At 37.1% G+C, this 20,800-nt stretch overlaps 3 protein-coding genes across 3 annotated transcripts; all 3 read right to left on the reverse strand.

Moving 5' to 3' along the window:
• Window positions 1-2,974: 2,974 nt before the first annotated feature.
• Window positions 2,975-4,550, reverse strand: LOC110115449 (glutathione S-transferase U18-like). Its single transcript, XM_020848682.1, has 2 exons — window positions 4,432-4,550; window positions 2,975-3,248 (listed from the first exon to the last, which is right to left on the reverse strand). Exons 1-2 carry the CDS (start codon window positions 4,548-4,550, stop codon window positions 2,975-2,977), a joined length of 393 nt encoding a protein of 130 aa, XP_020704341.1.
• A 2,245-nt stretch (window positions 4,551-6,795) lies between these two features.
• On the reverse strand, window positions 6,796-13,098 carry LOC110115508 (glutathione S-transferase U18-like). Its single transcript, XM_020848771.2, has 2 exons — window positions 12,778-13,098; window positions 6,796-7,185 (listed from the first exon to the last, which is right to left on the reverse strand). The coding sequence occupies exons 1-2, from the start codon at window positions 13,096-13,098 to the stop codon at window positions 6,796-6,798; spliced, it is 711 nt and encodes a 236-aa protein (XP_020704430.2).
• Window positions 13,099-16,213: 3,115 nt separating this feature from the next.
• Window positions 16,214-18,927, reverse strand: LOC110115470 (glutathione S-transferase U18). The gene is made up of 2 exons (XM_020848719.2): window positions 18,495-18,927; window positions 16,214-16,843 (listed from the first exon to the last, which is right to left on the reverse strand). The coding sequence occupies exons 1-2, from the start codon at window positions 18,813-18,815 to the stop codon at window positions 16,460-16,462; spliced, it is 705 nt and encodes a 234-aa protein (XP_020704378.1). The 5' UTR covers window positions 18,816-18,927; the 3' UTR covers window positions 16,214-16,459.
• Window positions 18,928-20,800: the final 1,873 nt, after the last annotated feature.

The raw sequence follows: 20,800 nt of genomic DNA on the forward strand, positions 1-20,800 counted from the left end.
CGTTATTTGGAGAGGGAGGTCGGAAGAACTGTAATAGGTGGGAGATTGTGGTCAGAAAGACCGTTGTCTGGCGAGGGAGATCATAAGGACCATATTCATTGGGAAATAGTGGTAAAAAAGATCGTTGTCTGGCGATGGAGATCATAAGGACCGTATTCATTGGGAAATTGTGGTAAAAAAGATCGTTGTCTGACGATGAAGATCAGAAGGACAGTAGTATGTGACAAAGGTCGATAGGACTGTAGTTAGCAGGAGACAAGGGTCAAAAAGACTGTTGTCTAATGATGGAGGATGGAAGGACCGTAGTAGGTGACGAAGGTCAGAAGGACCATAGGCGATAGGAGATAGGGGTTAGAAAGACAATTATCTGATGATGGAGGTCGGAAGGATCTTAGTAGCAAAAGGACTGTAGTCGGCAAGAGATAAGAGTCAGAAAGATCATAGTTTTAAGGCGGTGGTCCGACGGAAGTCAGGGCATTATTTGGTGGTCTAGTGGAACTCCGAATTTTATCTGTTGTCCACCTCAGTCTGTGGTCTGGCGGTGGTTTGGCAAAACTCCGGCTTCATGCGATGGTCCAGCTAAACTCAGGTGTCTGGCTGTGGCCCAACAGATGTCCAGCATCAGGCAGTGATCCTGACATAAGTCCAGCTTCATGTGATGGTTCGACAAAAGTTCGGGGTCAAATTGTGGTCCTGACAAAAGTCCGGCTTTAGGCGGTGGCTAGCGAAACTCTTGCATATTATGGTTGTCTGGCAAAACTCCGGCGTCATGCGGAGATCCAGCAGAACTCTAGCATTGAGTGGTGGTCAGGTAGAACTCCAACGTCCAATTGTGGTATGGTGGAAGTCTGGACGGAAGTCCAACGATGGTCAGCGGCGGGAAGGAAGATCGGTTGTGGTCAGTGTCCGGCCGGTGGTCCGACGATAGTTGGGTTGAAGTCCTGCAACAGTCGGAGGCCGAGCGATGTTTTTACGGTGGTCGGGCTAAAGTATGGAGGTAGTCAGCGGCCGGGTGGAAGTCTGGAAGTGGTCTACGATCAAGCGATGGTTCGAGGATGGTCGGGCAGAAGTCTGGAGGCGGTCAGCGACTGGTTGGATGTCCGGCAGTGGTCTGCGGTCGAGCGGTTATTTGAGGATGGTCGGGCTGAAGTCCGGCAATAGACGGCTGCCGGGCGATGGTCCAATAACGATTGGGCTGAATTCCGAAGGCGATCTACAGTAGAGTAGAAGTCTAGCAGCGGTCAGCGTCCGAACGGTGGTCTGTCGACTGTCGGGCTGAAGTACGATGACAGTTGGGTTCACCTCCAACGGCGATCAAAGGCCAGGTAGAATTTCTACGCGGTCGGCTATAGGGCTAAAGTACGACGGTAGTTAGGTTTACGTCCAACGGCGGTCAAAGGCCAGGTGGAAATTCTACGCGGTCGGCGGCCTGGCGGTGATCTGAGCATGGTCGGGTTGAAGTCCGGCGGCGGTAGGGGACTGGGTGGAAGTCTGGTGGAGGCCAGCGGCCGGCCGGTGGTGCTGGAACTCTTGAGGCTTGAGAGCTCTCTCCAATCTCTAGCCTCCAGTCCCCCTCTTGTAGAGAGTGAGGGTCTACTTATATATTTTCATGAGTGGTGCACCCCGTAAATATAAAGAAGATCCGAGGCAGGTTTGTAGTGCTCCATCGGATGGCTCGTATTTATTCCCCTTGATTATAGAGAGTTTTTCAACTTTTAAGTGCCTTAACGATGTCGGAATTTAGCGATCTTGTTCTCGTTGGATTCGTCTCACCGAGCTGCTCAATTTGACTATAAGCACACTATATTTGGATAACATTTTGTCATACAAATATTGCTTTGACTCTTCCAAATGTGGCTTGTGCCCCTGATTTGGACCTATTTAGGCTTCGGTTGGACCGATTTTGGCGTCGTTAGGTTCGTCTTTTTGAGATATTCAGTTTGATTATAAGTTTGCTGAAATTGGAATTTAGATGATCCCAAATTTAATTTTGAAAATTTCCAACTTGAATATGCCTCGAGGTTCGTGCTTTATCATAGCAATTTTTGATGATGTATCAAGTATTACTCTTATTTCAAATTTTGAAGTCACATTGCTATACTGATTTATCCTTACGGAGTTTCATGTGTGCTATTTTGTCAAATTCCTCTCTTAGAATGACTTCTATATGTTTTAGGTAGTTTGAGTTTATATAATTATAAGTTTTTTAATCTTATATTTAGTAGTTTATTTCTTAAAAAAAAATTAAAACTATCAATGCTGGTCCCAAGCTCGAATAAAAAAAGTTAAGTCAGTTTTTTTAAAGAAAAATAAAGCTCTCTCTATAAAAAGTTTCTAACTCCGCCACTCCACTCTCGTCAAATACTTGATTCTTTTGAAGCCCTAGCTCTCATTAGCCACTCAGTCAACTTTCAACCTCCACAATAATATAAAATATTAAGGACAGTTTTTTTATATATTGAATGAAAATTTCATAAAAATATAAATTTTATTTTGCAAATTCTTTACTTTGAAAGCAACCAAAAAACTATGACGTCATTATTCATATGGATGCTTGGTGCACGTAGGTCAATGAAATTTGTTTATCTCCATGAAATTACTGTTAAGATAGCACTATTCCAAGAAATAGCAGCGGAACTATTCTTAGTTCTTAGGGGGGTTAAGTGGTAAAATTATTTTGCATATTATCATTTTTAAGAGACATATTTGTTAATTTTCAAAATGTTCAAACATAATTGAATGAAAATAGGAGTTCAAGAGGCCTTACGATTTCAAATTGAGTGAAAAAAAATAAATTGGGGCTCAAAAATAAAATTCATGATGAAAAATTGCAAATAATACTTACTAAATTAAGAAATTTAATTATTTAAGCAGTACATAATTTCGTCCTTGCCAATAAAACTCTCTCTCTCTCTCTCTCTCTTAATAATCACCACACGCAGATTCTATAAAATGTAATCATGAAAGTAAGAATTCATTTGGATGAAGGATCGGCAGCAGCACGACCGGCGGCCTTCGCCTTCAAAAATGTCCTGAACTCCACCAGTTTTTCAGCTTCCGGAAGCACCTTCATCGCGGCCTCGACAGAGCAGAAGCATTCCGCCCACTCAACCAACCGCGGAGTCTTCGTCTTATCTAGAAAGTTTTTTCCCGTTATAATTTTGACAGCTTTTAGCCAATTAATATAGGAACCAAGGGATATGTCGACCAAGTTAATGGTGTCGCCGCCGAAGAAGCTCTTCCCCTTACTGCAAAAATTACATTTCTAAATTTCCCTCCAAAAATCAAAATAGAACATCTTTTGTAACTAACTACTTGTAATTTGGAGAAATTATTTTTGCAAAATGTATCGTGAAGAATTGATTTTTGGCTATAATATAGTCTGAATTAAACTAATGAGCCAGATCTTACCTTTTCCTTCTCACTGATTTTAATTGAACGGAAAAAAATTTACTTAGAAGATGACTTTATGATCGTGGCATAGATCACCCATTATAGATTAACAATAGAGTATTGTTGCGTTCTGGAAAATTCACGAAGATGGAGAAATATAAAATTTAATGTCTTAGCTTTGTACGAAGATCCAGAATACACTCAAATAAAAGAGAGGGTGTAATGTTCATAAGAGACACCAGAGTCTTTACGTGAAAACCCTTGAAAGGGGAGAAAAACACGAGGTCTAGCCTAGTTTGAATGAATCCACTATTATTTGCTGTCGATTGCAAATGAGACCCTTCCTTGGGGGGAAGGTCATTGGTTGATGTAGCAAATGTACATCATATTACATGGTGAGAATTAAAAGAATTAGTATTGAAATGTTCAATTAGTTAGCAGAACTATAGTCAGCGAACGATGGAGGTCGAAAAGATCGTAGTCTGGTGATGGGGGTTGAAAGGACCGTTGTATGGAGAGGGAAGTCGGAAGAACTGTAATCGGTGGGAGATAGTGGTCAGAAAGACCGTTGTCTGGCGAGGAAAATCAGAAGGACCGTATTCATTGGGAAATAGTGGTAAAAAAGATCGCTGTCTGGCGATGGAGATCAGAACGACCGTATTCATTGGGAAATAGTGGTCAAAAAAATCGTTGTCTGGCGATGAAGATCAGAAGGACAGTAGTATGTGACAGAGGTCGAAATGACTGTAGTTAGCAGGAAACAAGGGTAAAAAAGACTGTTGTTTAACGATGGAGGATGGAAGGGCCATAGTAGGTGACGAAGGTCGGAAGGACCATAGGCGGTAGGAGATAGTGGTTAGAAAGGCAGTTATTTGATGATGGAGGTCGGAAGAATCGTAGTAGGAGATGGAGGTCAAAAAGATAGTAGTCGGCAAGAGATAAGAGTCAAAAAGATCATAGTTGTAAGGCGGTGGTCCGACGGAAGTCTGGACATTATTTAGTGGTCTAGTGGAACTCCAAATTTTGTCGGTTGTCTACCTCAGTCGGTGGTCTGGCGCTGGTTTGGCGGAACTCCGGCTTCGTGTGATGGTCCGGTGAAACTCCGGCGTCTGGTTGTGGCCCGATAGATGTCCAGCGTCAGGCAGTGATCCTGACATAAGTCCGGCTTCATGTGATGGTTCGACAAAAATTCGACGTCAAGTGGTGGTCCTGACAAAAGTCCGGCGGTGGTCTAGTGAAACTCTTGCATCTTGTGGTTGTCTAGCAAAACTCCGGCGTCAGGCATAGATCCAGCAGAACTCTAGCATTAAGTGGTGGTCAGGTAGAACTCCGACGTCCAGTTGTGGTCTGGCGGAAGTCTGGACGGAAGTCCAACTATGGTCGGCGGCGGGGTGGAAGATCAGTTGTGGTTAGTGTCAGGTTGGTGGTCCGACGATAGTTGGGTTGAAGTCCTGCGGCAGTCGGAGGCCGAGCGATGGTTATACGGTGGTCGGGCTAAAGTATGGAGGTAGTCAGCGGCCGGGTGGAAGTCTGGCGGTGGTCTACGATCAAGCGGTGGTTCGAGGATGGTCGGGCAGAAGTCCGGAGGCGGTCATCAGCCGGTTGGATATCCATCGGTGGTCTGCGGTCGAGCGGCTGTTTGAGGATGGTCGGGCTGAAGTCCGGCAATAGACGGCTCCTGGGCGGTGGTCCGATAACGATTGGGCTGAATTCCGGAGGCGATCTGCAGTAGAGTGGAAGTCTGGTAGCGGTCGGCATCCGAGCGGTGGTCTGTCGACTGTCGGGCTGAAGTAAGATGGTAGTTGGGTTTACGTCCGACGGCGGTCAAAGGCCAGGTAGAATTTCTACACGGTCGGCGGCCTGGAAGTGATCTGAGCATGGACGGGTTGAAGTCCGACGGCGGTCGGGGACCGGGTGGAATTCTAGTGATGGCCAACTGGCGGGCGGTGGTGTTGGAGTTCTTGAGGCTTGAGAGCTCTCTCCAATCTCTAGCCCCCGGTCCCCCTCTTATAGAGTGTGGGGGTCTACTAATATATTTTCATTAGTGGTGCACCCCGTAAATATAAAGAAGATCCGAGGCAGGTTCGTAGTGCTTCATCAGATGGCTGGTATTTATTCCCCTTGATCATAGAGAGTTTTTCAACTTTTAAGTGCCTTAACGATGTCGGAATTTAGCGATCTTGTGCTCGTTGGATTCGTCTCACCGAGCTGCTCAATTTGACTATAAGCACACTATATTTGGATAACATTTTGTCATACAAATATTGCTTTGACTCTTCCAAATGTGGTTTGTGCCCCTGATTTGGACCTATTTAGGCTTCGGTTGGACCGATTTTGGCGTCATGAGGTTCGTCTTTTTGAGATATTCAGTTTGATTATAAGTTTGCTGAAATTGGATTTCAGATGATCTCAAATTTAATTTTGAAAATTTCCAGCTTGAATATGCCTCGAGCTTCAAGCTTTATCATAGCAATTTTTGATGACGTATCAAGTATTACTCTTATTTCAAATTTTGAAGTCACATTGCTATACTGATTTCTCCTTATGGAGTTTCATGTGTGCTATTTTGTCAAGTTCCTCTCTTAGAACGACTTCTATATGTTTTAGGTAGTTTGAGTTTGTATGATTGTAATTTTTTTCATGTTATATTTAGTCGTTTATTTAAAAAAAATTAAAACTGTCAATGCTGATCCCAAGCTCGAATAAAAAAAGTTGAGTCAGTTTTTTTTAAAAAAAATAAAGCTCTTTCTACAAAAAGTTTCTAACTCCGTCTTTGCACTCTCGTCAAATGCTTGATTCTTTTGAAGCCCCAGCTCTCATGAGCTACTCAGCCAACTTTCAACCTCCACAAGAATATAAAATATTAAGGACATAGTTTTTTTAAATATTGAATGAAAATTTCACAAAAATATAAATTTTATTTTGCAAATTCTTTACTTTGAAAGCAACCAAATAACTATGGCGTCATTATTCATATGGATGCTTGGTGCACGTGGTCAATGAAATTTGTTATCTCCATGAAATTACTGTTAAGAGAGCACTATTCCAAGAAATAGCAGCGGAACTAATCTTAGTTCTTAGGGGGGTTAAGTGGTAAAATTATTTTGCATATTATCATTTTTAAGAGACATATTTGTTAATTTTCAAAATGTTCAAACATAATTGAATGAAAATAGAAAGAGTTCAAGAGGCCTTACGATTTCAAATTGCGTGAAAAAAAATAAATTGGGGCTCAAAAATAAAATTCATGATGAAAAATTGCAAATAATACTTACTAAATTAAGAAATTTAATTATTTAAGCAGTACATAATTTCGTCCTTGCCAATAAATCTCTCTCTCTCTCTCTCTCTTAATAATCACCACACGCAGATTCTATAAAATGTAATCATGAAAGTAAGAATTCATTTGGATGAAGGATCGGCAGCAGCACGACTGGCGGCCTTCGCCTTCAAAAATGTCCTGAACTCCACCAGTTTTTCAGCTTCCGGAAGCACCTTCTTCACAGCCTCGATGGAGCAGAAGCATTCCGCCCACTCAACCAACCGCGGAGTCTTCGTCTTATCTAGAAAGTTTTTTCCCGTTATAATTTTGATAGCTTTTAGCCAGTTAATATAGGAACCAAGGGAGATGTCGACCAAGTTAATGGTGTCGCCGCCGAAGAAGCTCTTCCCCTTACTGCACTTGACGAAAGCCTCTTCTAACAGCAGCAGTGCGGTAAAGAGTTTCTCCTTGGATTCTGCCTTGATTTTCTCATCCTCATTCCACATCAACTCCCGAATATGAGAATTCAACTGCCAAAAATGGAATATGAAATATTGAACTCAAAGTCTATTTTTGGGACGAGTGCAATTTTTGTGGAAAGATGATAATGAAGTTGTTAAGAAGCGATTATTTTTTTTGAAAGTGCATAAAAATTCTATAAAATCATAAAAAAAATATCGAATCATAGTTTGAAAAATAAAGCATTAAGAAAACTTTTCCGGCAGCTACAGCGCCCCAAATATTTTTATTGATTCATCACCAGAGCTATTCTGATTTTCCCATTGCCAACTAGTTATTTCTAGCATTTTTGGGTTTTGCAGGGAGAAATTATTCTATGTGGCATTCGGACCGGAAGAATTGTACAGATTGTGAGTAAGCATGCTGTTGTATATTGATTTGACATATATTATGTAAAAATATATATTACTATTATAAAAGGGGATTGAGTTTCATTTCACGGCAAATTTTGGCCATCCAATTTAATTAATTTTAATTATTCAAATAAAATTTCAACCTTTCATTTTAATTATTATAATTATAATTAATTAATAATTATAACTTTATTTGATGTATTAATAAACACCTATTGAAATCCTATTTCACACCAATATTTAAAATGAATGCCTTTTCGTTGCTCGGAAGTCGCCTTGGGAGTTTACTGTGAAGGCAATGATCTTTGTCAAGCCTTTTTATTCCTGTTCATGTTGGCTTGGAAGTTACGACGAGAGTTCGCCGCTCGGAAGTCACCTCTGATGACATCCTGACCACAATACTCTATGATTTTGGTTCCTTTCAGCAAGAAAGCAAAGGATATGACAAATCAAAATTCTTTCAAAGTTTTTATTGTTGCAAAAGTCTATAATTTCAGATTAAAATTTCATCTACGAAGAAAGGAGAAAGATTATCTATATCACAACCAATAAATTAAATCAGTTAAATATAAGATAATTGTTCAGCAATAAGGTGGGTCGGAAAAAGTTCTTCGAAAAATAATTTTGATATGATTTGTTGGAACAAGTGCTTGATTGATTTGATGCCTTTGAAGGTGAGCTCTCACCACTTCATTTTCGTACCAAAAAAGTAAAATTTTTGAAGGGCTCAGAAATTTCTTTGGCAAGCTAAACGGGCTAATGAGTTTAATCTTTCAATTCTTTCCTGTCGGCTTTGTTCAGATCTATATGGTTAGATGAAACGCCCACAAAATACAGATTTCATGCTTTGTTTTGCCTGTTGACATTGTTTTTGCTCATTTCAAGCTATTGGTTTTTCATAAAAAATTCTTTTTTTTTTTTAATTCTTTTCTGCTTCGTTCTTATACATGTTTGAATAAGCTTTAGTAACTTTGTTTTCTTCTCAAAGGCTTTGCTATTTGTAGTTGTTGTTTACTACTAATAAATTGGATTTTTTGCAGCACATGTTAGTAGCGGTATGTAAACCGCTTCCAAAACTCTATTTTAGCATCAGTTTTTATTGCAACAAATTGCACCGATTTTTACCGGTGCAAATTGCACCGGTTTTTACCCCACGAAAAGACCCTCCCCCCCCCGGCCCTTAAACAGATCGAGAATGCAAAATTCTTCCCAATCTTATGTGTGTGAACTGCTCGGCTCTCCGTCTTCCGACACCTCGACTCTAAAGTGGAGCAATCCACAACCGAGTGGGGAAAACCACTGTAGGAGGATTACACGGCTGGTCATTAATTACTGTCGGAAACACCCATCCGCTCGCACATCCGCTCGCATCTTGGTCGCTTTTCTTCAGTGTGATTCTCTTCCCCTTCTTCCTCTTCTTCTTCTCATTCTTCTTCTTCATCTTCTTCTCCGTCTTCTTCTTCTTCATTTTCTTCTCCCTCTTCTTCTCATTCTTCTTCTTGTTTTGTTACAATAATTCTTAAAATATAAAAATGTTCAACATACATTGATACGGTCGAAATCTTTTGAGGGGACTCTAATCAATCTGATCTTGTTTGAGCTTCAGCTATTAGGATTCCTCCAAGGGGCCTTATTCATTTCTCTTGTATGTATATGTTTTATTTTGTTCCCTTTTCTCCATTAATAAAGCTCTAAAATACTAACATGTACATCCCGTTTCCGATTTAGACAGAGGCAAACATCAAGAGGAAACTGAGTAAAAGCTTTCAGTACTCATTAGATTCCTAAATAGGTTTATTTATGATTCCTTCTTTTAGCACAAAGTTAAGTGTAAGCATATCAGGTATTGCACAAATTTAAGTGTTAGCACAAAGTTAAGTTTCTTTGATTTCAATTGGATTCAAATTTTAGTTGAGTCCATATTTATATGCACATATTTTAATTATACTTTAGTGCAGTGGCGAAGCCAGAAAATTTATTGAGGGGGGCCTAAATTATTTTATTAAAATCTTCCCTCAACTTTTTTCTTCCGGGCTTGGGACTGGCATTGACAGTTTTAAAAATTTTGGTTTAAAAGCAAACTACTAAACATAAAATGAAGTACACTTACAAGTTACAACTTATACCTTATATTCTTCATATTTTGAAATAACTGAATAATAGCATCATTATCAATACAATCTAAAATTTCTTTTTCATCAATATAAGCGATTAAAGTATCGTTCATCCATTGATCTCCAATTCGATTGCGTAGCCGATTTTTTATGATTGCCATTGCAGAAAATGCTCTTTCAACTCCTGCTGTTGCAACGGATATGAGGACTTTGAGGATACGGAAGATTTTGAGGACTTCTTAAAATATTTCTCCATAATCTTTGTACAAATCTAGATTTGTAAACTACATAAAACATAAAAAATATAATCTAATTATAAAATAAAAACGAAGCACAAAACAAATCTAAATCAAATTCAGATTTTTTATTTAGGATTCCATGTTTTTTAAATTACCTATGACCACCAAACAAGTAAACAAATTCATATACTTTATTTTTTAAATCTTAAACAATATACTAAAACACTGACATCAATTTTCAGTAAATGAAATTATAAGTTTAGATATAAAAAAAAAACTTATAACCAAAATAAAAGGCCCCCTCCTCACTCCGCCGTTGCTTTAGTGGACCTATCCAGATTATTATTTTCATAAGAATTTAGAAGACAATCTTAATGTGTTTTACATCAGAATCTTCTAGCATAATTTTTTTTAAATTAAAATTACTATGAATTTCTTTATATTGTGAAGGCCTTCTGTCAATATCAATTTTCATAGCTATTTCAAATTTGTCAGATAAAATTTTAAAATTAATGTATTTTAATTGCTAATGAATAGCAATAATTAAAACTACTGCTAGCATTTAATAATTAAAGTCCTTATTTTTAAACTACAGTCATTCTAATAAATAAAACAGGAAGAAACTTTAAATGATTTGGTTAGTTTAATATATTTATTCATGAAAATTATATCTCCATCCATAAATGATTAATCAACATTCAACATGAGAGTGCTTAAGTTCTTCTCCAAGAATCTAGTGGAGGAATATTTGTTGTAGGGATTTTTGCGCCCTTTTGAAGACTTAAGGTGTTCTTGCTTGAGGGGGTTTTTGTTGAAAGATTGTTGGAGGATTTTTTAGGGTTTGATTTGAAGCATCAACAAAGGGAGGTGCATATCTGTGAAATCTCTACACTTTTACTTATAAGTTTACCCACCCTGGAAAATTAAGGCTGGTTCCACCCCTGTCTTCTATATATGAATATAGGTTTTGGCCAAGCACAAAATGTGTAGCTTCTCTGGAAGTTGTAGTTGTTGTTTCGACAAATGGTATCAAAGCTCCATAAGCTTTAGATTAGGATGAAGAAGTAGAGAGAAAGACGATGCTACTTGTTAATATTGAGAATGATAAATTCACTGGTCTTAAAGATTTCAACTTTTGGACACCTTGTATATACATACGCTTCTAGCTATGGTAGGACAATTTTACATGCATCTTAGCAAATGAATTTTAAAACATTATTATTTGTTTGACCGAATGGCAACTTCATCATGGATGGCTTGGGTTCTCTTCTCATGCAACCCATGCAGTGCCATTCATCAAATGTTTGTTATTATTTATAATGAAGCCTCCCAATGGAATATGTAAAATTTGGAATTGTGTAATTTTTCTTTGATAAGCCAAGGTCCAAAAAATCTAAATATTTTAACTTTTTTATATTTCCTGATTTTAACAAACTGTCACTAAGAAATTAATAAATTTCTCATTTGGAGTTTCATAACACTATTTTCTCTCTCAATTTCATGCATGATTCATGAGATGTTTGAGTCTACATATCTGTTATCATAGTTTTATTCATGTTTATTTGGTGATATTTTTCATTTATGCAATAGGAATTATAGTTTTCCTTCTCTCTCATAATTTCATGTTTTTGCTTATTCTTATTTATACTATCGTTGTCTTGACCCAATGTATCCATATAGTGAAACCAATGTAGACCTCATCTCTCAAATTCAAACTCTTTCTACCTTCAAGGTCTAAAACTCTCTTGCATATCTCCATTGTTTACTTAATGTGTTCTATACAAGTAATTTAAGTTTCTTAATTTATTTATATTGTCTATTTTATACCCTATGTTTAGTAAAATTTGTGTTGATCTTTTTTTTTTTGTGATATCATGCTTAAGATAACATTATACAAAAAAAAAAAACTTAAAACCCCCAATGCTGGTCCCAAGCACGGATGAAAAGGTGGAGGGTTTATTTTTGTTGCAATACAAAATTATGTTGTTATTCTAAAAGTTTAGAAAGGAGTAGAATGTTTGACATACTTTGAAATTTCATCGATGCTTGGTAGAATCAGCTTTCATTCTCATTTTCTCTTTGGTGGGGGTTGACCCGAACCCGAAATTTTTGAGTCGGGTCCGGGTCGGGTTTTCATGTCGTGTCAAATATTGACAGCCCTAATATTAAACATGTTTTCCAACTTCTATTTGAATTCCTTTCATCATTATGATCACTTGGGATTGGGAGTGAAGGTAGGGCTGTCATACATTTGACCTAGAGCTATCAATCCATTTGTGAATCGATCTCAAGAAATAATACAAGGCCATCTTGTGGCAACAAGGCTGGTTTCCTTTTTCTAACTTGCAACCCTAATCGAAGAATCTTACACTATCCAAAATTGCTATATTCAACTCTCAAAGTAGGTGAAGGAGAAGCTTTACAACGTCAATCTTTACTTTAATAATCTTGCAGATGCCAAGGTTAAATGAAACATTCTGAATACACCAATGTGGTTGTCTCCTTTTTTTTCTCTCATTAAATATCTAATATTAAAATTTTAATATTTTATTTAATATTGTAGTACTCATTCGCATTGAAATATATAATAAAAACATAGAATTATTGTAAACAATTGAATATTAATAATATTTTAATATAATTTATAAATTTAAATGTTATATAAATAAATATTAGATATAAAGAAAAATAAAAATTTGTGATATATAATTATATATACGTATATCTCTCTACAAATTTTTGAAAAAAATATAATGCTAAAATACCTTGATTAAAAGAACAATCAAACTAATCTTAAATCTTTTTTAATTAAATTTTAAGAGAAGTGTAATATATAAAAACTCATCACAAAATAAATCCAATCAAAATATTCTAGAATTTTTGGTCGTCGCGCATACCGTCTCGTCGATGTAGTTGGCCCAGAAGAGAGAGGTGACGCGGTCGTAGGCGTCGGCAGGAAGGATGGGAAAGCCTGAAGAGGACCAGACTTGATCGATGTATTCAACGATAAAAAGGGAGTGGCAGATGGGCTTGCCGCCATGGATGAGTACAGGGAACCTCTTATAGACAGGGTTAGATTTAAGAAGAAGCTCGCTCTTCTTGGTGGGATCTTCTTCGAGAAACTCGTACTTGATCACCTTCAGATTTAGAGCGATTCTTGCTCTCACGACCAAGGGGTTCGCCCACGTCCCGATGAGCTTTACATCTTCTGCTGCCATTACTTATGCCCTTGGAATTTCAGATCTGAAACTCGATAAATGAAACTTGATAAATGAAGAGTGAGCCGAATGAGCAATTAGGAATGTTGCTTACTGGTATTTAAAGCTCGAAAACAGGAGGATTTATTCGCTACAAGTGACGAGGATGCGTAGATTCAGGTTTATGTATATTTATAATTTTTTATAAGACGACTGACGCTATTCCTATCTAATAATATGTTAGAAACAGTCCAGCTATGAGCGAGCGATGACGTTTTTCTATAAACTTAGCTTAGTTTGGCTATTCTGTAACTTTTTGTAAAAAATAATTTAAAAAATTTTGATTAAGAAAATGGAGTTTTCTAACTGAAAAATAAGTATCAAAATTTTTTTTAAAACAGAAGAAAATTGAAGTTTCCTAAAAAGTATTTTTTAAAAGAATCTCATCCAAACAACTCTAAAAAATAATTTCTCCGAAAGGCCAAAAACGCCCTCTCAAACAAGGTCAAAGTAGGGCTATCAAAAGTCATGGGCTTGCTTGCCTAAAAACAAGGGAAGTGGAGAGTCATAAGTGGATATGCATACATAATAGAGAAATATGTTTAAAAACTTTCTTTGATTAACATATTTTAATTTCGAACTGATTATTATTTTTTAAAGTTTGGGGTGATTAAAATTAATCTAGGTTGAGATGGGGGAAGAAAATTTCTATCAAAACTAGAACATTATGTAAATCCTATTTCAAATATTGTATTAAACTACATTCCATGTAAGCAGGTGCGAATGAGTTGAACCGACTCGTGGGCCTGCTCGAGCTCGACTCGATAACGAGCTCATGAGTTGAGAATATTGAGTTTCGAGCTCGAGTGGTTTATGTGGTCGAGTTCAATTGGGTGGTCTCTCGACTCGTTGACTCACGAGCAGCTCGAGTGCGGAAGGTGGAACCGCGAAGGCACAAAAAGCAAATGGCATAAACATGAGCGCAGAAGCGAGAGCGGAAGGAAAAATAGTAGTCATGGATGTTGAAGCATGGGCACGAAAGTAGAAGTGCGTATGCGGAAAATAGGGGTGTGGAAGTGGAAGTTCAGACGCAAAATTGCTTGTAACCGTGGATGTGGAAGCCAGAATCTGAATTGGAAGTGGAAGAGAACGCCGGTCGTACGCCTCTCGAGCCGGCTCACAAGCATGCTTTCATCGCCACGAGCTTGCCTCAAGTAGGCCATTTGAGCTCGAGTCGACCTCAAGCTCGAATTCGGGCTCATGATTTGGCCGATGAGCTGAGCTTGGTTAAGCATGACTCGAGCTCAACTCGACTCGTTTACACTGCAATTTCTCTTTCTCTATCTTGTTAGACCTTATTCCTTGCACAAGTACTATGCTTCTCAGATATACTTTATTACAACTATTCGACTGGATTAATAATCTCTCTAACACAAACTCTGGGGTTAAAATGCTCTACTTTCTCATTACTTGATGTATTATATATTCTGTTTGGAGAGAAAGAAATGGCATACATTTTGAGAATTTGACTAGCAGTAGCTCTACCTTATCTCTGAAAATCAAAAAAGGGCGGTTTTTACTAACATATGCAAGTGAAACAATGGATTAAGATTGATGGAACACTTATAGTGCCAACGGTTTATTACTGGTCTCAACTCTCTATTTCTCTGCTTCGGGTTTTTTGGTCTCCTCATGGACGATGATATGGATCCCTTTGGATTGTCTATGGACAACCAAGGGATCCTTTTTCTGTGTGCCTTCTAGTTAATCGTTTCTGAGTCCTTTGTGGGGACTTTTTTGTTTTTATTTGCTATGTTATGGCTAGCTTTGTTTGCTAGGCCTAGTTTTCTTCAACCTTTTTCTATATTGGTTTGGGTAATTTTTTTAGGATTGGTTTTTGGCTAGTTTTGTGTGTGCTCCATTTTTGGGTGGAGCTTTTTTGTTTAACTTCTTCAATTAGAAATATATGAGCGAGGCCCAAATTTTCCAAAAAAAAAAAAATTATGACTATACCACTGTGCTTATCAAATGTTTGATTCGTTTGATCATGAGCTTCTCAGTCAACTTTCAATCTCCACAAAAATACAAAATTTTAAGGCTCTAATTTTTTTCTTAATATTGAATGAAAATTTCACAAATATACTATGTTGCACCGATACGGATACGGCGACACGGATACGGCACGATACAGATATGGAACATGTCAATTTCTAAATAAAGGATACGGGTGCGAGACGGACACGGCATTATAATTTATAAATCATGTATAAAAATTAAGAAAAAAAATCTAAGCATAATATTTGATATTACAAAAAAATGAAAGCAACATCATTTATAGCCTTGTAGCTTATAATATCAAAATAAAAGTAAGCATTAAAGTTCAAGTACAACAACAAAAGTATAAATATAAATTGTCTAGCACATAAAGTTTCAACTATTCAGTAGAAGGAATGATATGATTAGCTTATTTAGTGGTTTGCCTTTGAACTTCTATATCATCTTCAATAAATGACATAGCTTCTAATTCAGGCTCAACAAGTGAAAGATTATCAATTTCTAATGTTCACATTTAATCAAGAGACTCAAATCCATCTAAAAAATGAGAGAACCTTGCTCGCAGCCGCGAAAATAAATACGACGAGTCTTATTTTTTTTCAGATTTTTTTTTTTGCTTTCAACAAACACGCGTATTGAATACGTGTGTCCTTTTGAAATTAAATGGTATTTTAATTGGATACGGCTTTGCCATATCCCGACACGTATTGATGTTGTATCGGAGGCGTATCCGTGTATCGGTGTATCGGATACAACACGCCTTCATAAATAGATGTATCGCTACAACATAGCAAATACATAAATTTTATTTTGCAAATTCTCAACTTTGAAAGCAACCAAATAACTATGTTCATTATTTACATGGATGCTTGGTGCACCTAGGTCAACGAAATTTGTAGATCACCATTCCAAGAAGGCAAGAAATAGGAGCGGAACTAGCCCTTGTTCTTAGGTGGGGCAAGTGATACAATTATTAAAAATAAAAAGAAATAAGGATGTAAAAATAATTTATTTTGCATATTATCATTTTTCACATACTAATTTGTTAGTATTAGTGAAATTCAACATAATAGGAAGAAAATAACGAGAAGTCGAGAGATTTTCCAATTTTTTTAGGGACAAATTGTGAAAAAAAAGTGAACTTTGGGCAAAAAATGAAATTCAGGCGTGACCAATTACAAATAATAATTAATATTAAGCAGTGCACAGTTTCCGCCCCTGCCAAGAAATATCTCTCTCTCGCTCTCAATAATAATTTTCCTGCAATTTCAATCTAAATTTTCTTCGACACCCAGATTCCATAAAATGTAATCATGAAAGTAAGAATTCATTTGGATGAAGGATCCGCAGCAGCACGACTGGCGGCCTTCAAAAATTTTCTGAACTCCACCAGTTTTTCAGCTTCAGGAAGCACCTCCTTCGAGGCCTCGGCGGAGCAGAAGCATTCCGCCCACTCAACCAACCGCGGAGTCTTCGTCTTATCTAGAAAGTTTTTTCCCGTTATAATTTCGACAGCTTTTAGCCAATTAATGCAGGAACCGAGGGCGATGTCGAGCAAGTTAATGGTGTCGCCGCCGAAGAAGCACTTCCCTTTACTGCACTTAACGAAAGCCTCTTCTAACAGCAGCAGTGCGGTAAAGAGTTGCTCCTCCGCTTCTACCTTGCTTTTCTCTTCCTCATTCCACATCAACACCCGAATCTGAGAAGTGAACTGCCAAAAATGGAATATGAACTCAGAGACTTTTTTTGGAAAGATGATAATAAAGTTGTTCCGAAGAAATTAATTTTTTTGAAAGTGCATAAAATTGTATAAAATCAGTGAAAAAAAAGGGATTTTTACATACATAACACTTAAAAGTTTATTATTTACTCATCTAACACCTAAACTTATCTATTTACACACATACCACTTAAAAGCACTTTGTCTTTCTAAAATACCACACCCTTTACTCTCTCCGTGAAAACCAGCCCGATTTAGGGTGGACGAAGGGGGCATTCCGTCCAGTCATGGGAGTAGGCTCGGGAAGAAAGAAAGATATTTTTTGGTTGGTTTTTCTTATACGGAATACAGAATAGAGGTCTTCTCTCTGTGAAATGGGGTTTGAGAAATTGGGGAACGGGAAGGAGCGACGAAGGGGGATTCGGAGCTTGTTGAGGAGGAAGCATGTGGATTCCTATCGGGTGAAGGCGCAGGAGGGAGGTCACCAGCTCGCTAAAGAACTCTCGTTCTCCAGCTCGTTGCATAAGGTGTTGGAAATTTCAATTTTTTTTTTGTGATCTTGCTGCTTGATTGATGCATTGTGAATTAGATGTAAATTCTACTAAAGCAACTTGTTGTTGTTGTTGACGGTTGTTCAGTAATTCAAATTACAAGATTTTGTTTCGTTTTCACATGTCATATGTGGATTTTTGTTGAGATTAGATCTATGGTATTTCGTCCATTTGATCTAGGCTTTATGATGGGGTTTTTCTGTTTCGGTGATTTTGTGAAGGAGTTTAATTGGAAGGTGTTGTTGTTTTCAGTTTCTTTTGGCGGAGGAAAAAAAAAAAAAAATTGATCAAATAAAAATTGAAATTATAAAGCATTGGCTCATGACTAGAGCTTCATTTGGGACGATTTTTTTGTTACTTCTTAAAATAATTTTTTAGTATATAAATTTTAATTTCATATTAAAAAGCTGTTTTAAAAAGTATAAAAAAAATCGTCCCAAACGAAGATTAGAGCGGTTCTGATTTTTCTACTGCCAACTGGTTATTTCTAGTGTTTTTGGTCTTTGATGGACAGTGATGAGGCAATGCTCTCAACTCAACCCTGAATGGCGGCTGTTCTATATTGGCAAATGATTTATTTCTCCTAATCTATTCTGTTATATTGCTTGTTGGATTACATTATTTATAAAAAATATAAATAAGGCTCAAACTTTTTATAATGAATAAATATATTATAAATTCGAGAATATATATGTTTATCATTTAATTTTTATATAATTAACTATCTAATATTAAAATTTTAATATTTTTTTATATAATATTGTAGTGCTCAATTACATTGAAATATATAATAAAAAAATAAAAATATCGTAAACAATTGAATATTAATAATATTTTTAATATAATTTCTAATTTTAAATGTTATATAAATAAATATTAGATATATAGATGAATAAAATTTTGTGATATATATACGTATATCTCTCTACAAATTTTTGAAAAAAATATTATGCTAAAATACCTTGATTAAAAAAACAATCAAACTATTCTTTAATATTTTTAATTATATTTTTAAGGGAAGTGTAATATATAAAAACTCATCACAAAATAAATCCAATCAAAATTTTCTAGAATTTTTGCTGGTAGCATACCTTGTCGTCGATGTAGGAGGCCCAGAAGCGAGAGATGGCGCGGTCGTAGGCGTCGGCAGAAAGGATGGGAAAGCCTGAAGAGGGCCAGACTTCATCGATGTATTCGACGATGAGAAGGGACTCGCAGATGGGCTTGCCGCCATGGATGAGTACAGGGAACTTCTTATAGACAGGGTTTGATTTAAGAAGAAGCTCGCTCTTCTTTCCGTGCTCTTCTTCGAGAAACTCGTACTCGATCCCCTTCAGATTTAGAGCAATTCTTGCTCTCACGACAAAGGGGCTCGCCCACAACCCGATGAGCTTTACATCTTCTTCTGCCATTAGTTATTCCCTTGAAATTTCAGATCTGAAACTTGATAAATGAAGAGTGAGAGCCGAATGAGCAATTAGGAATGTTGCTTACTGGTATTTAATGCTCGAAAACTTTCAGGCTTGGGTGTATATTTATAATTTTTTTATAAGACGACGGACGCTATTCCTACCTATTAATTTGTTAGAAAACAGTTCAGCTATGCGTGAGCAATGACGTTTTCGTAAAGTCAATCGAAAGTCGTCGGTTTTCTTGCCTAAAAAAATGGAAGTGGAAAGCCATAAGCGGATATGAATATATAATAGAGAAATATGTTTCAAAATTTTCTTCAATCAACATATTTTAATTTTGAACTGCATGTTATTTTTAAAAGTTTAGGGCGATTAAAATTAATTCAAATAGGCTTTGATCTAGGTTGAGACGGGGGTAAGGTAGAAAATTTCTATCAAAGCTAGAACGTCATTGTTCAAAACCTATTTCAAATATTGTACTAAAATACATTCCACGTAAGCAGGTGCGAATGAGTTGAGCCGACTCGTGTGCCTGCTTGAGCTCGACTCGTTAACGAGCTCATGATCCAGATTTTTTAGTTTCGAGCTCGAGTTCGATTGATTGGCTGCTTAACTCGTTGACTCGTTAAGCATCTCTAGTGCAGAACGCGAAACCGCGCAGGCACAAAAAGCAAATGGCAGAATCGTGGGCTCATAAGCGGGAGAGGAAGGCAAAATCGTAGGCTCAGATCGGATGTGGAAGCATAGGCACAGAAAGTGGAACTTCAGACCCGAAATCTCCTATAACCACGGATGTAGAAGTCGGCATTGGAAGTGGAAGAGAACGTTGGTCGCACGCATTGCGAGCTGCCTCACAAGCATGCATCCATCGCCACAACCTGACCTCGAGTAGGCCATTTGATCTTGAGTCGACCACGAGCTCGAGCTAACGATTATGTCGACGAGCTGAGCTTGGTTAAGCATGACTCGAGCTTAACTTAACTTGTTTACACCCATAAATTAAGCAGTGTAATGCCATTATATGTGTATGATTAGAACAGTTATGTGGAAAGTTAGCGATATAACTAAATATTGGGGTGAAGTAAAACTCGTAGCAAAGCAAATAAAAAAGATATAAGCAGTAGAAATAAAAAAATGTTAGGATTTAACGTGGAAAAACACGGAATAGGAAAAAAAACCCAAGATATCAACTATAAAAATTGGGAGAAAAAAAACTACATCTCTCTCTCTCTAGATCTACCCCTTTGCATGGTTCTTACAAGAAAACAAACAAAGAGATTCATAGAAACCACTAACGGACACAACCCTTAAAAAAATAGAGAAAGAAAAACTACTAACCCATTTTGTAGCGTTGCAACGCTAGGTATATAGAGCATTGCAGTGTTTTATTTGATCTATTTATAGTCAACCTAATAACGTTACAGTACTCACAGTGCTCCGCTCTCTATCTTTTTAATGCTTGGCATGGATGCAACATCAGGGCTCTCACGTACGCAACTTTTGGATGCATGATGTATGATTGCACAAAAAAAATGTACGCCTGCAACCCTCTAGCAAGATTAACATACTGAATTGAGGTCTAAGACAACAGTATAACCCAATTGATAGGCACAATTAGATTCCACATAAAACTAACACTCAAATGATTAAATCTCCAAAGAGATGCGGAATAAAAAACAATAATTTTGAATTTTATTGAAGGTTTCATGGGAAACTGTTAGAATCTTGCTCTACATTGCTAAAATTTATTTGAATAATATTCTTACATTGATCAAAATTTAGTATATATGAAAATCCCTCAAAAATATTTATTCAGGCAAGCTAGGCCATATATGACTTTTTCCATATTAAAATTTCTACCTAAAAAGAATCTTATCCACTTCTTTAACTTTGCTTGCTGCTTGCATGTATGTATTGAAATTCATTGATAATCAATGTTGAACCTTGCTTTTCTAACTCTTGTTTTTTTTTTCCAAACTATAATC

This window comes from Dendrobium catenatum, unplaced genomic scaffold (assembly GCF_001605985.2).
Source record: "Dendrobium catenatum unplaced genomic scaffold, ASM160598v2 original_scaffold_98673, whole genome shotgun sequence".
NCBI classification, from domain to species: Eukaryota; Viridiplantae; Streptophyta; class Magnoliopsida; order Asparagales; family Orchidaceae; genus Dendrobium; species Dendrobium catenatum.

What these genes read in the sequence shown, in the direction of transcription:
- LOC110115449 (XM_020848682.1), bottom strand. Translation starts at nt 4,550, where the DNA reads ATGTCAGGATCACTGCCTGACGCTGGACATCTATCGGGCCACAACCAG. An exon ending in GCGCCAGACCACCGACTGAG is followed by an intron (nt 3,249 to 4,431) that starts GTAGACAACCGA and finishes TAATTTTTGCAG; the next exon opens with TAAGGGGAAGAGCTTCTTCG.
- LOC110115508 (XM_020848771.2), bottom strand. Translation starts at nt 13,098, where the DNA reads ATGGCAGCAGAAGATGTAAAGCTCATCGGGACGTGGGCGAACCCCTTG. An exon ending in CCAACTACATCGACGAGACG is followed by an intron (nt 7,186 to 12,777) that starts GTATGCGCGACG and finishes CATTTTTGGCAG; the next exon opens with TTGAATTCTCATATTCGGGA.
- LOC110115470 (XM_020848719.2), bottom strand. Translation starts at nt 18,815, where the DNA reads ATGGCAGAAGAAGATGTAAAGCTCATCGGGTTGTGGGCGAGCCCCTTT. An exon ending in CCTCCTACATCGACGACAAG is followed by an intron (nt 16,844 to 18,494) that starts GTATGCTACCAG and finishes CATTTTTGGCAG; the next exon opens with TTCACTTCTCAGATTCGGGT.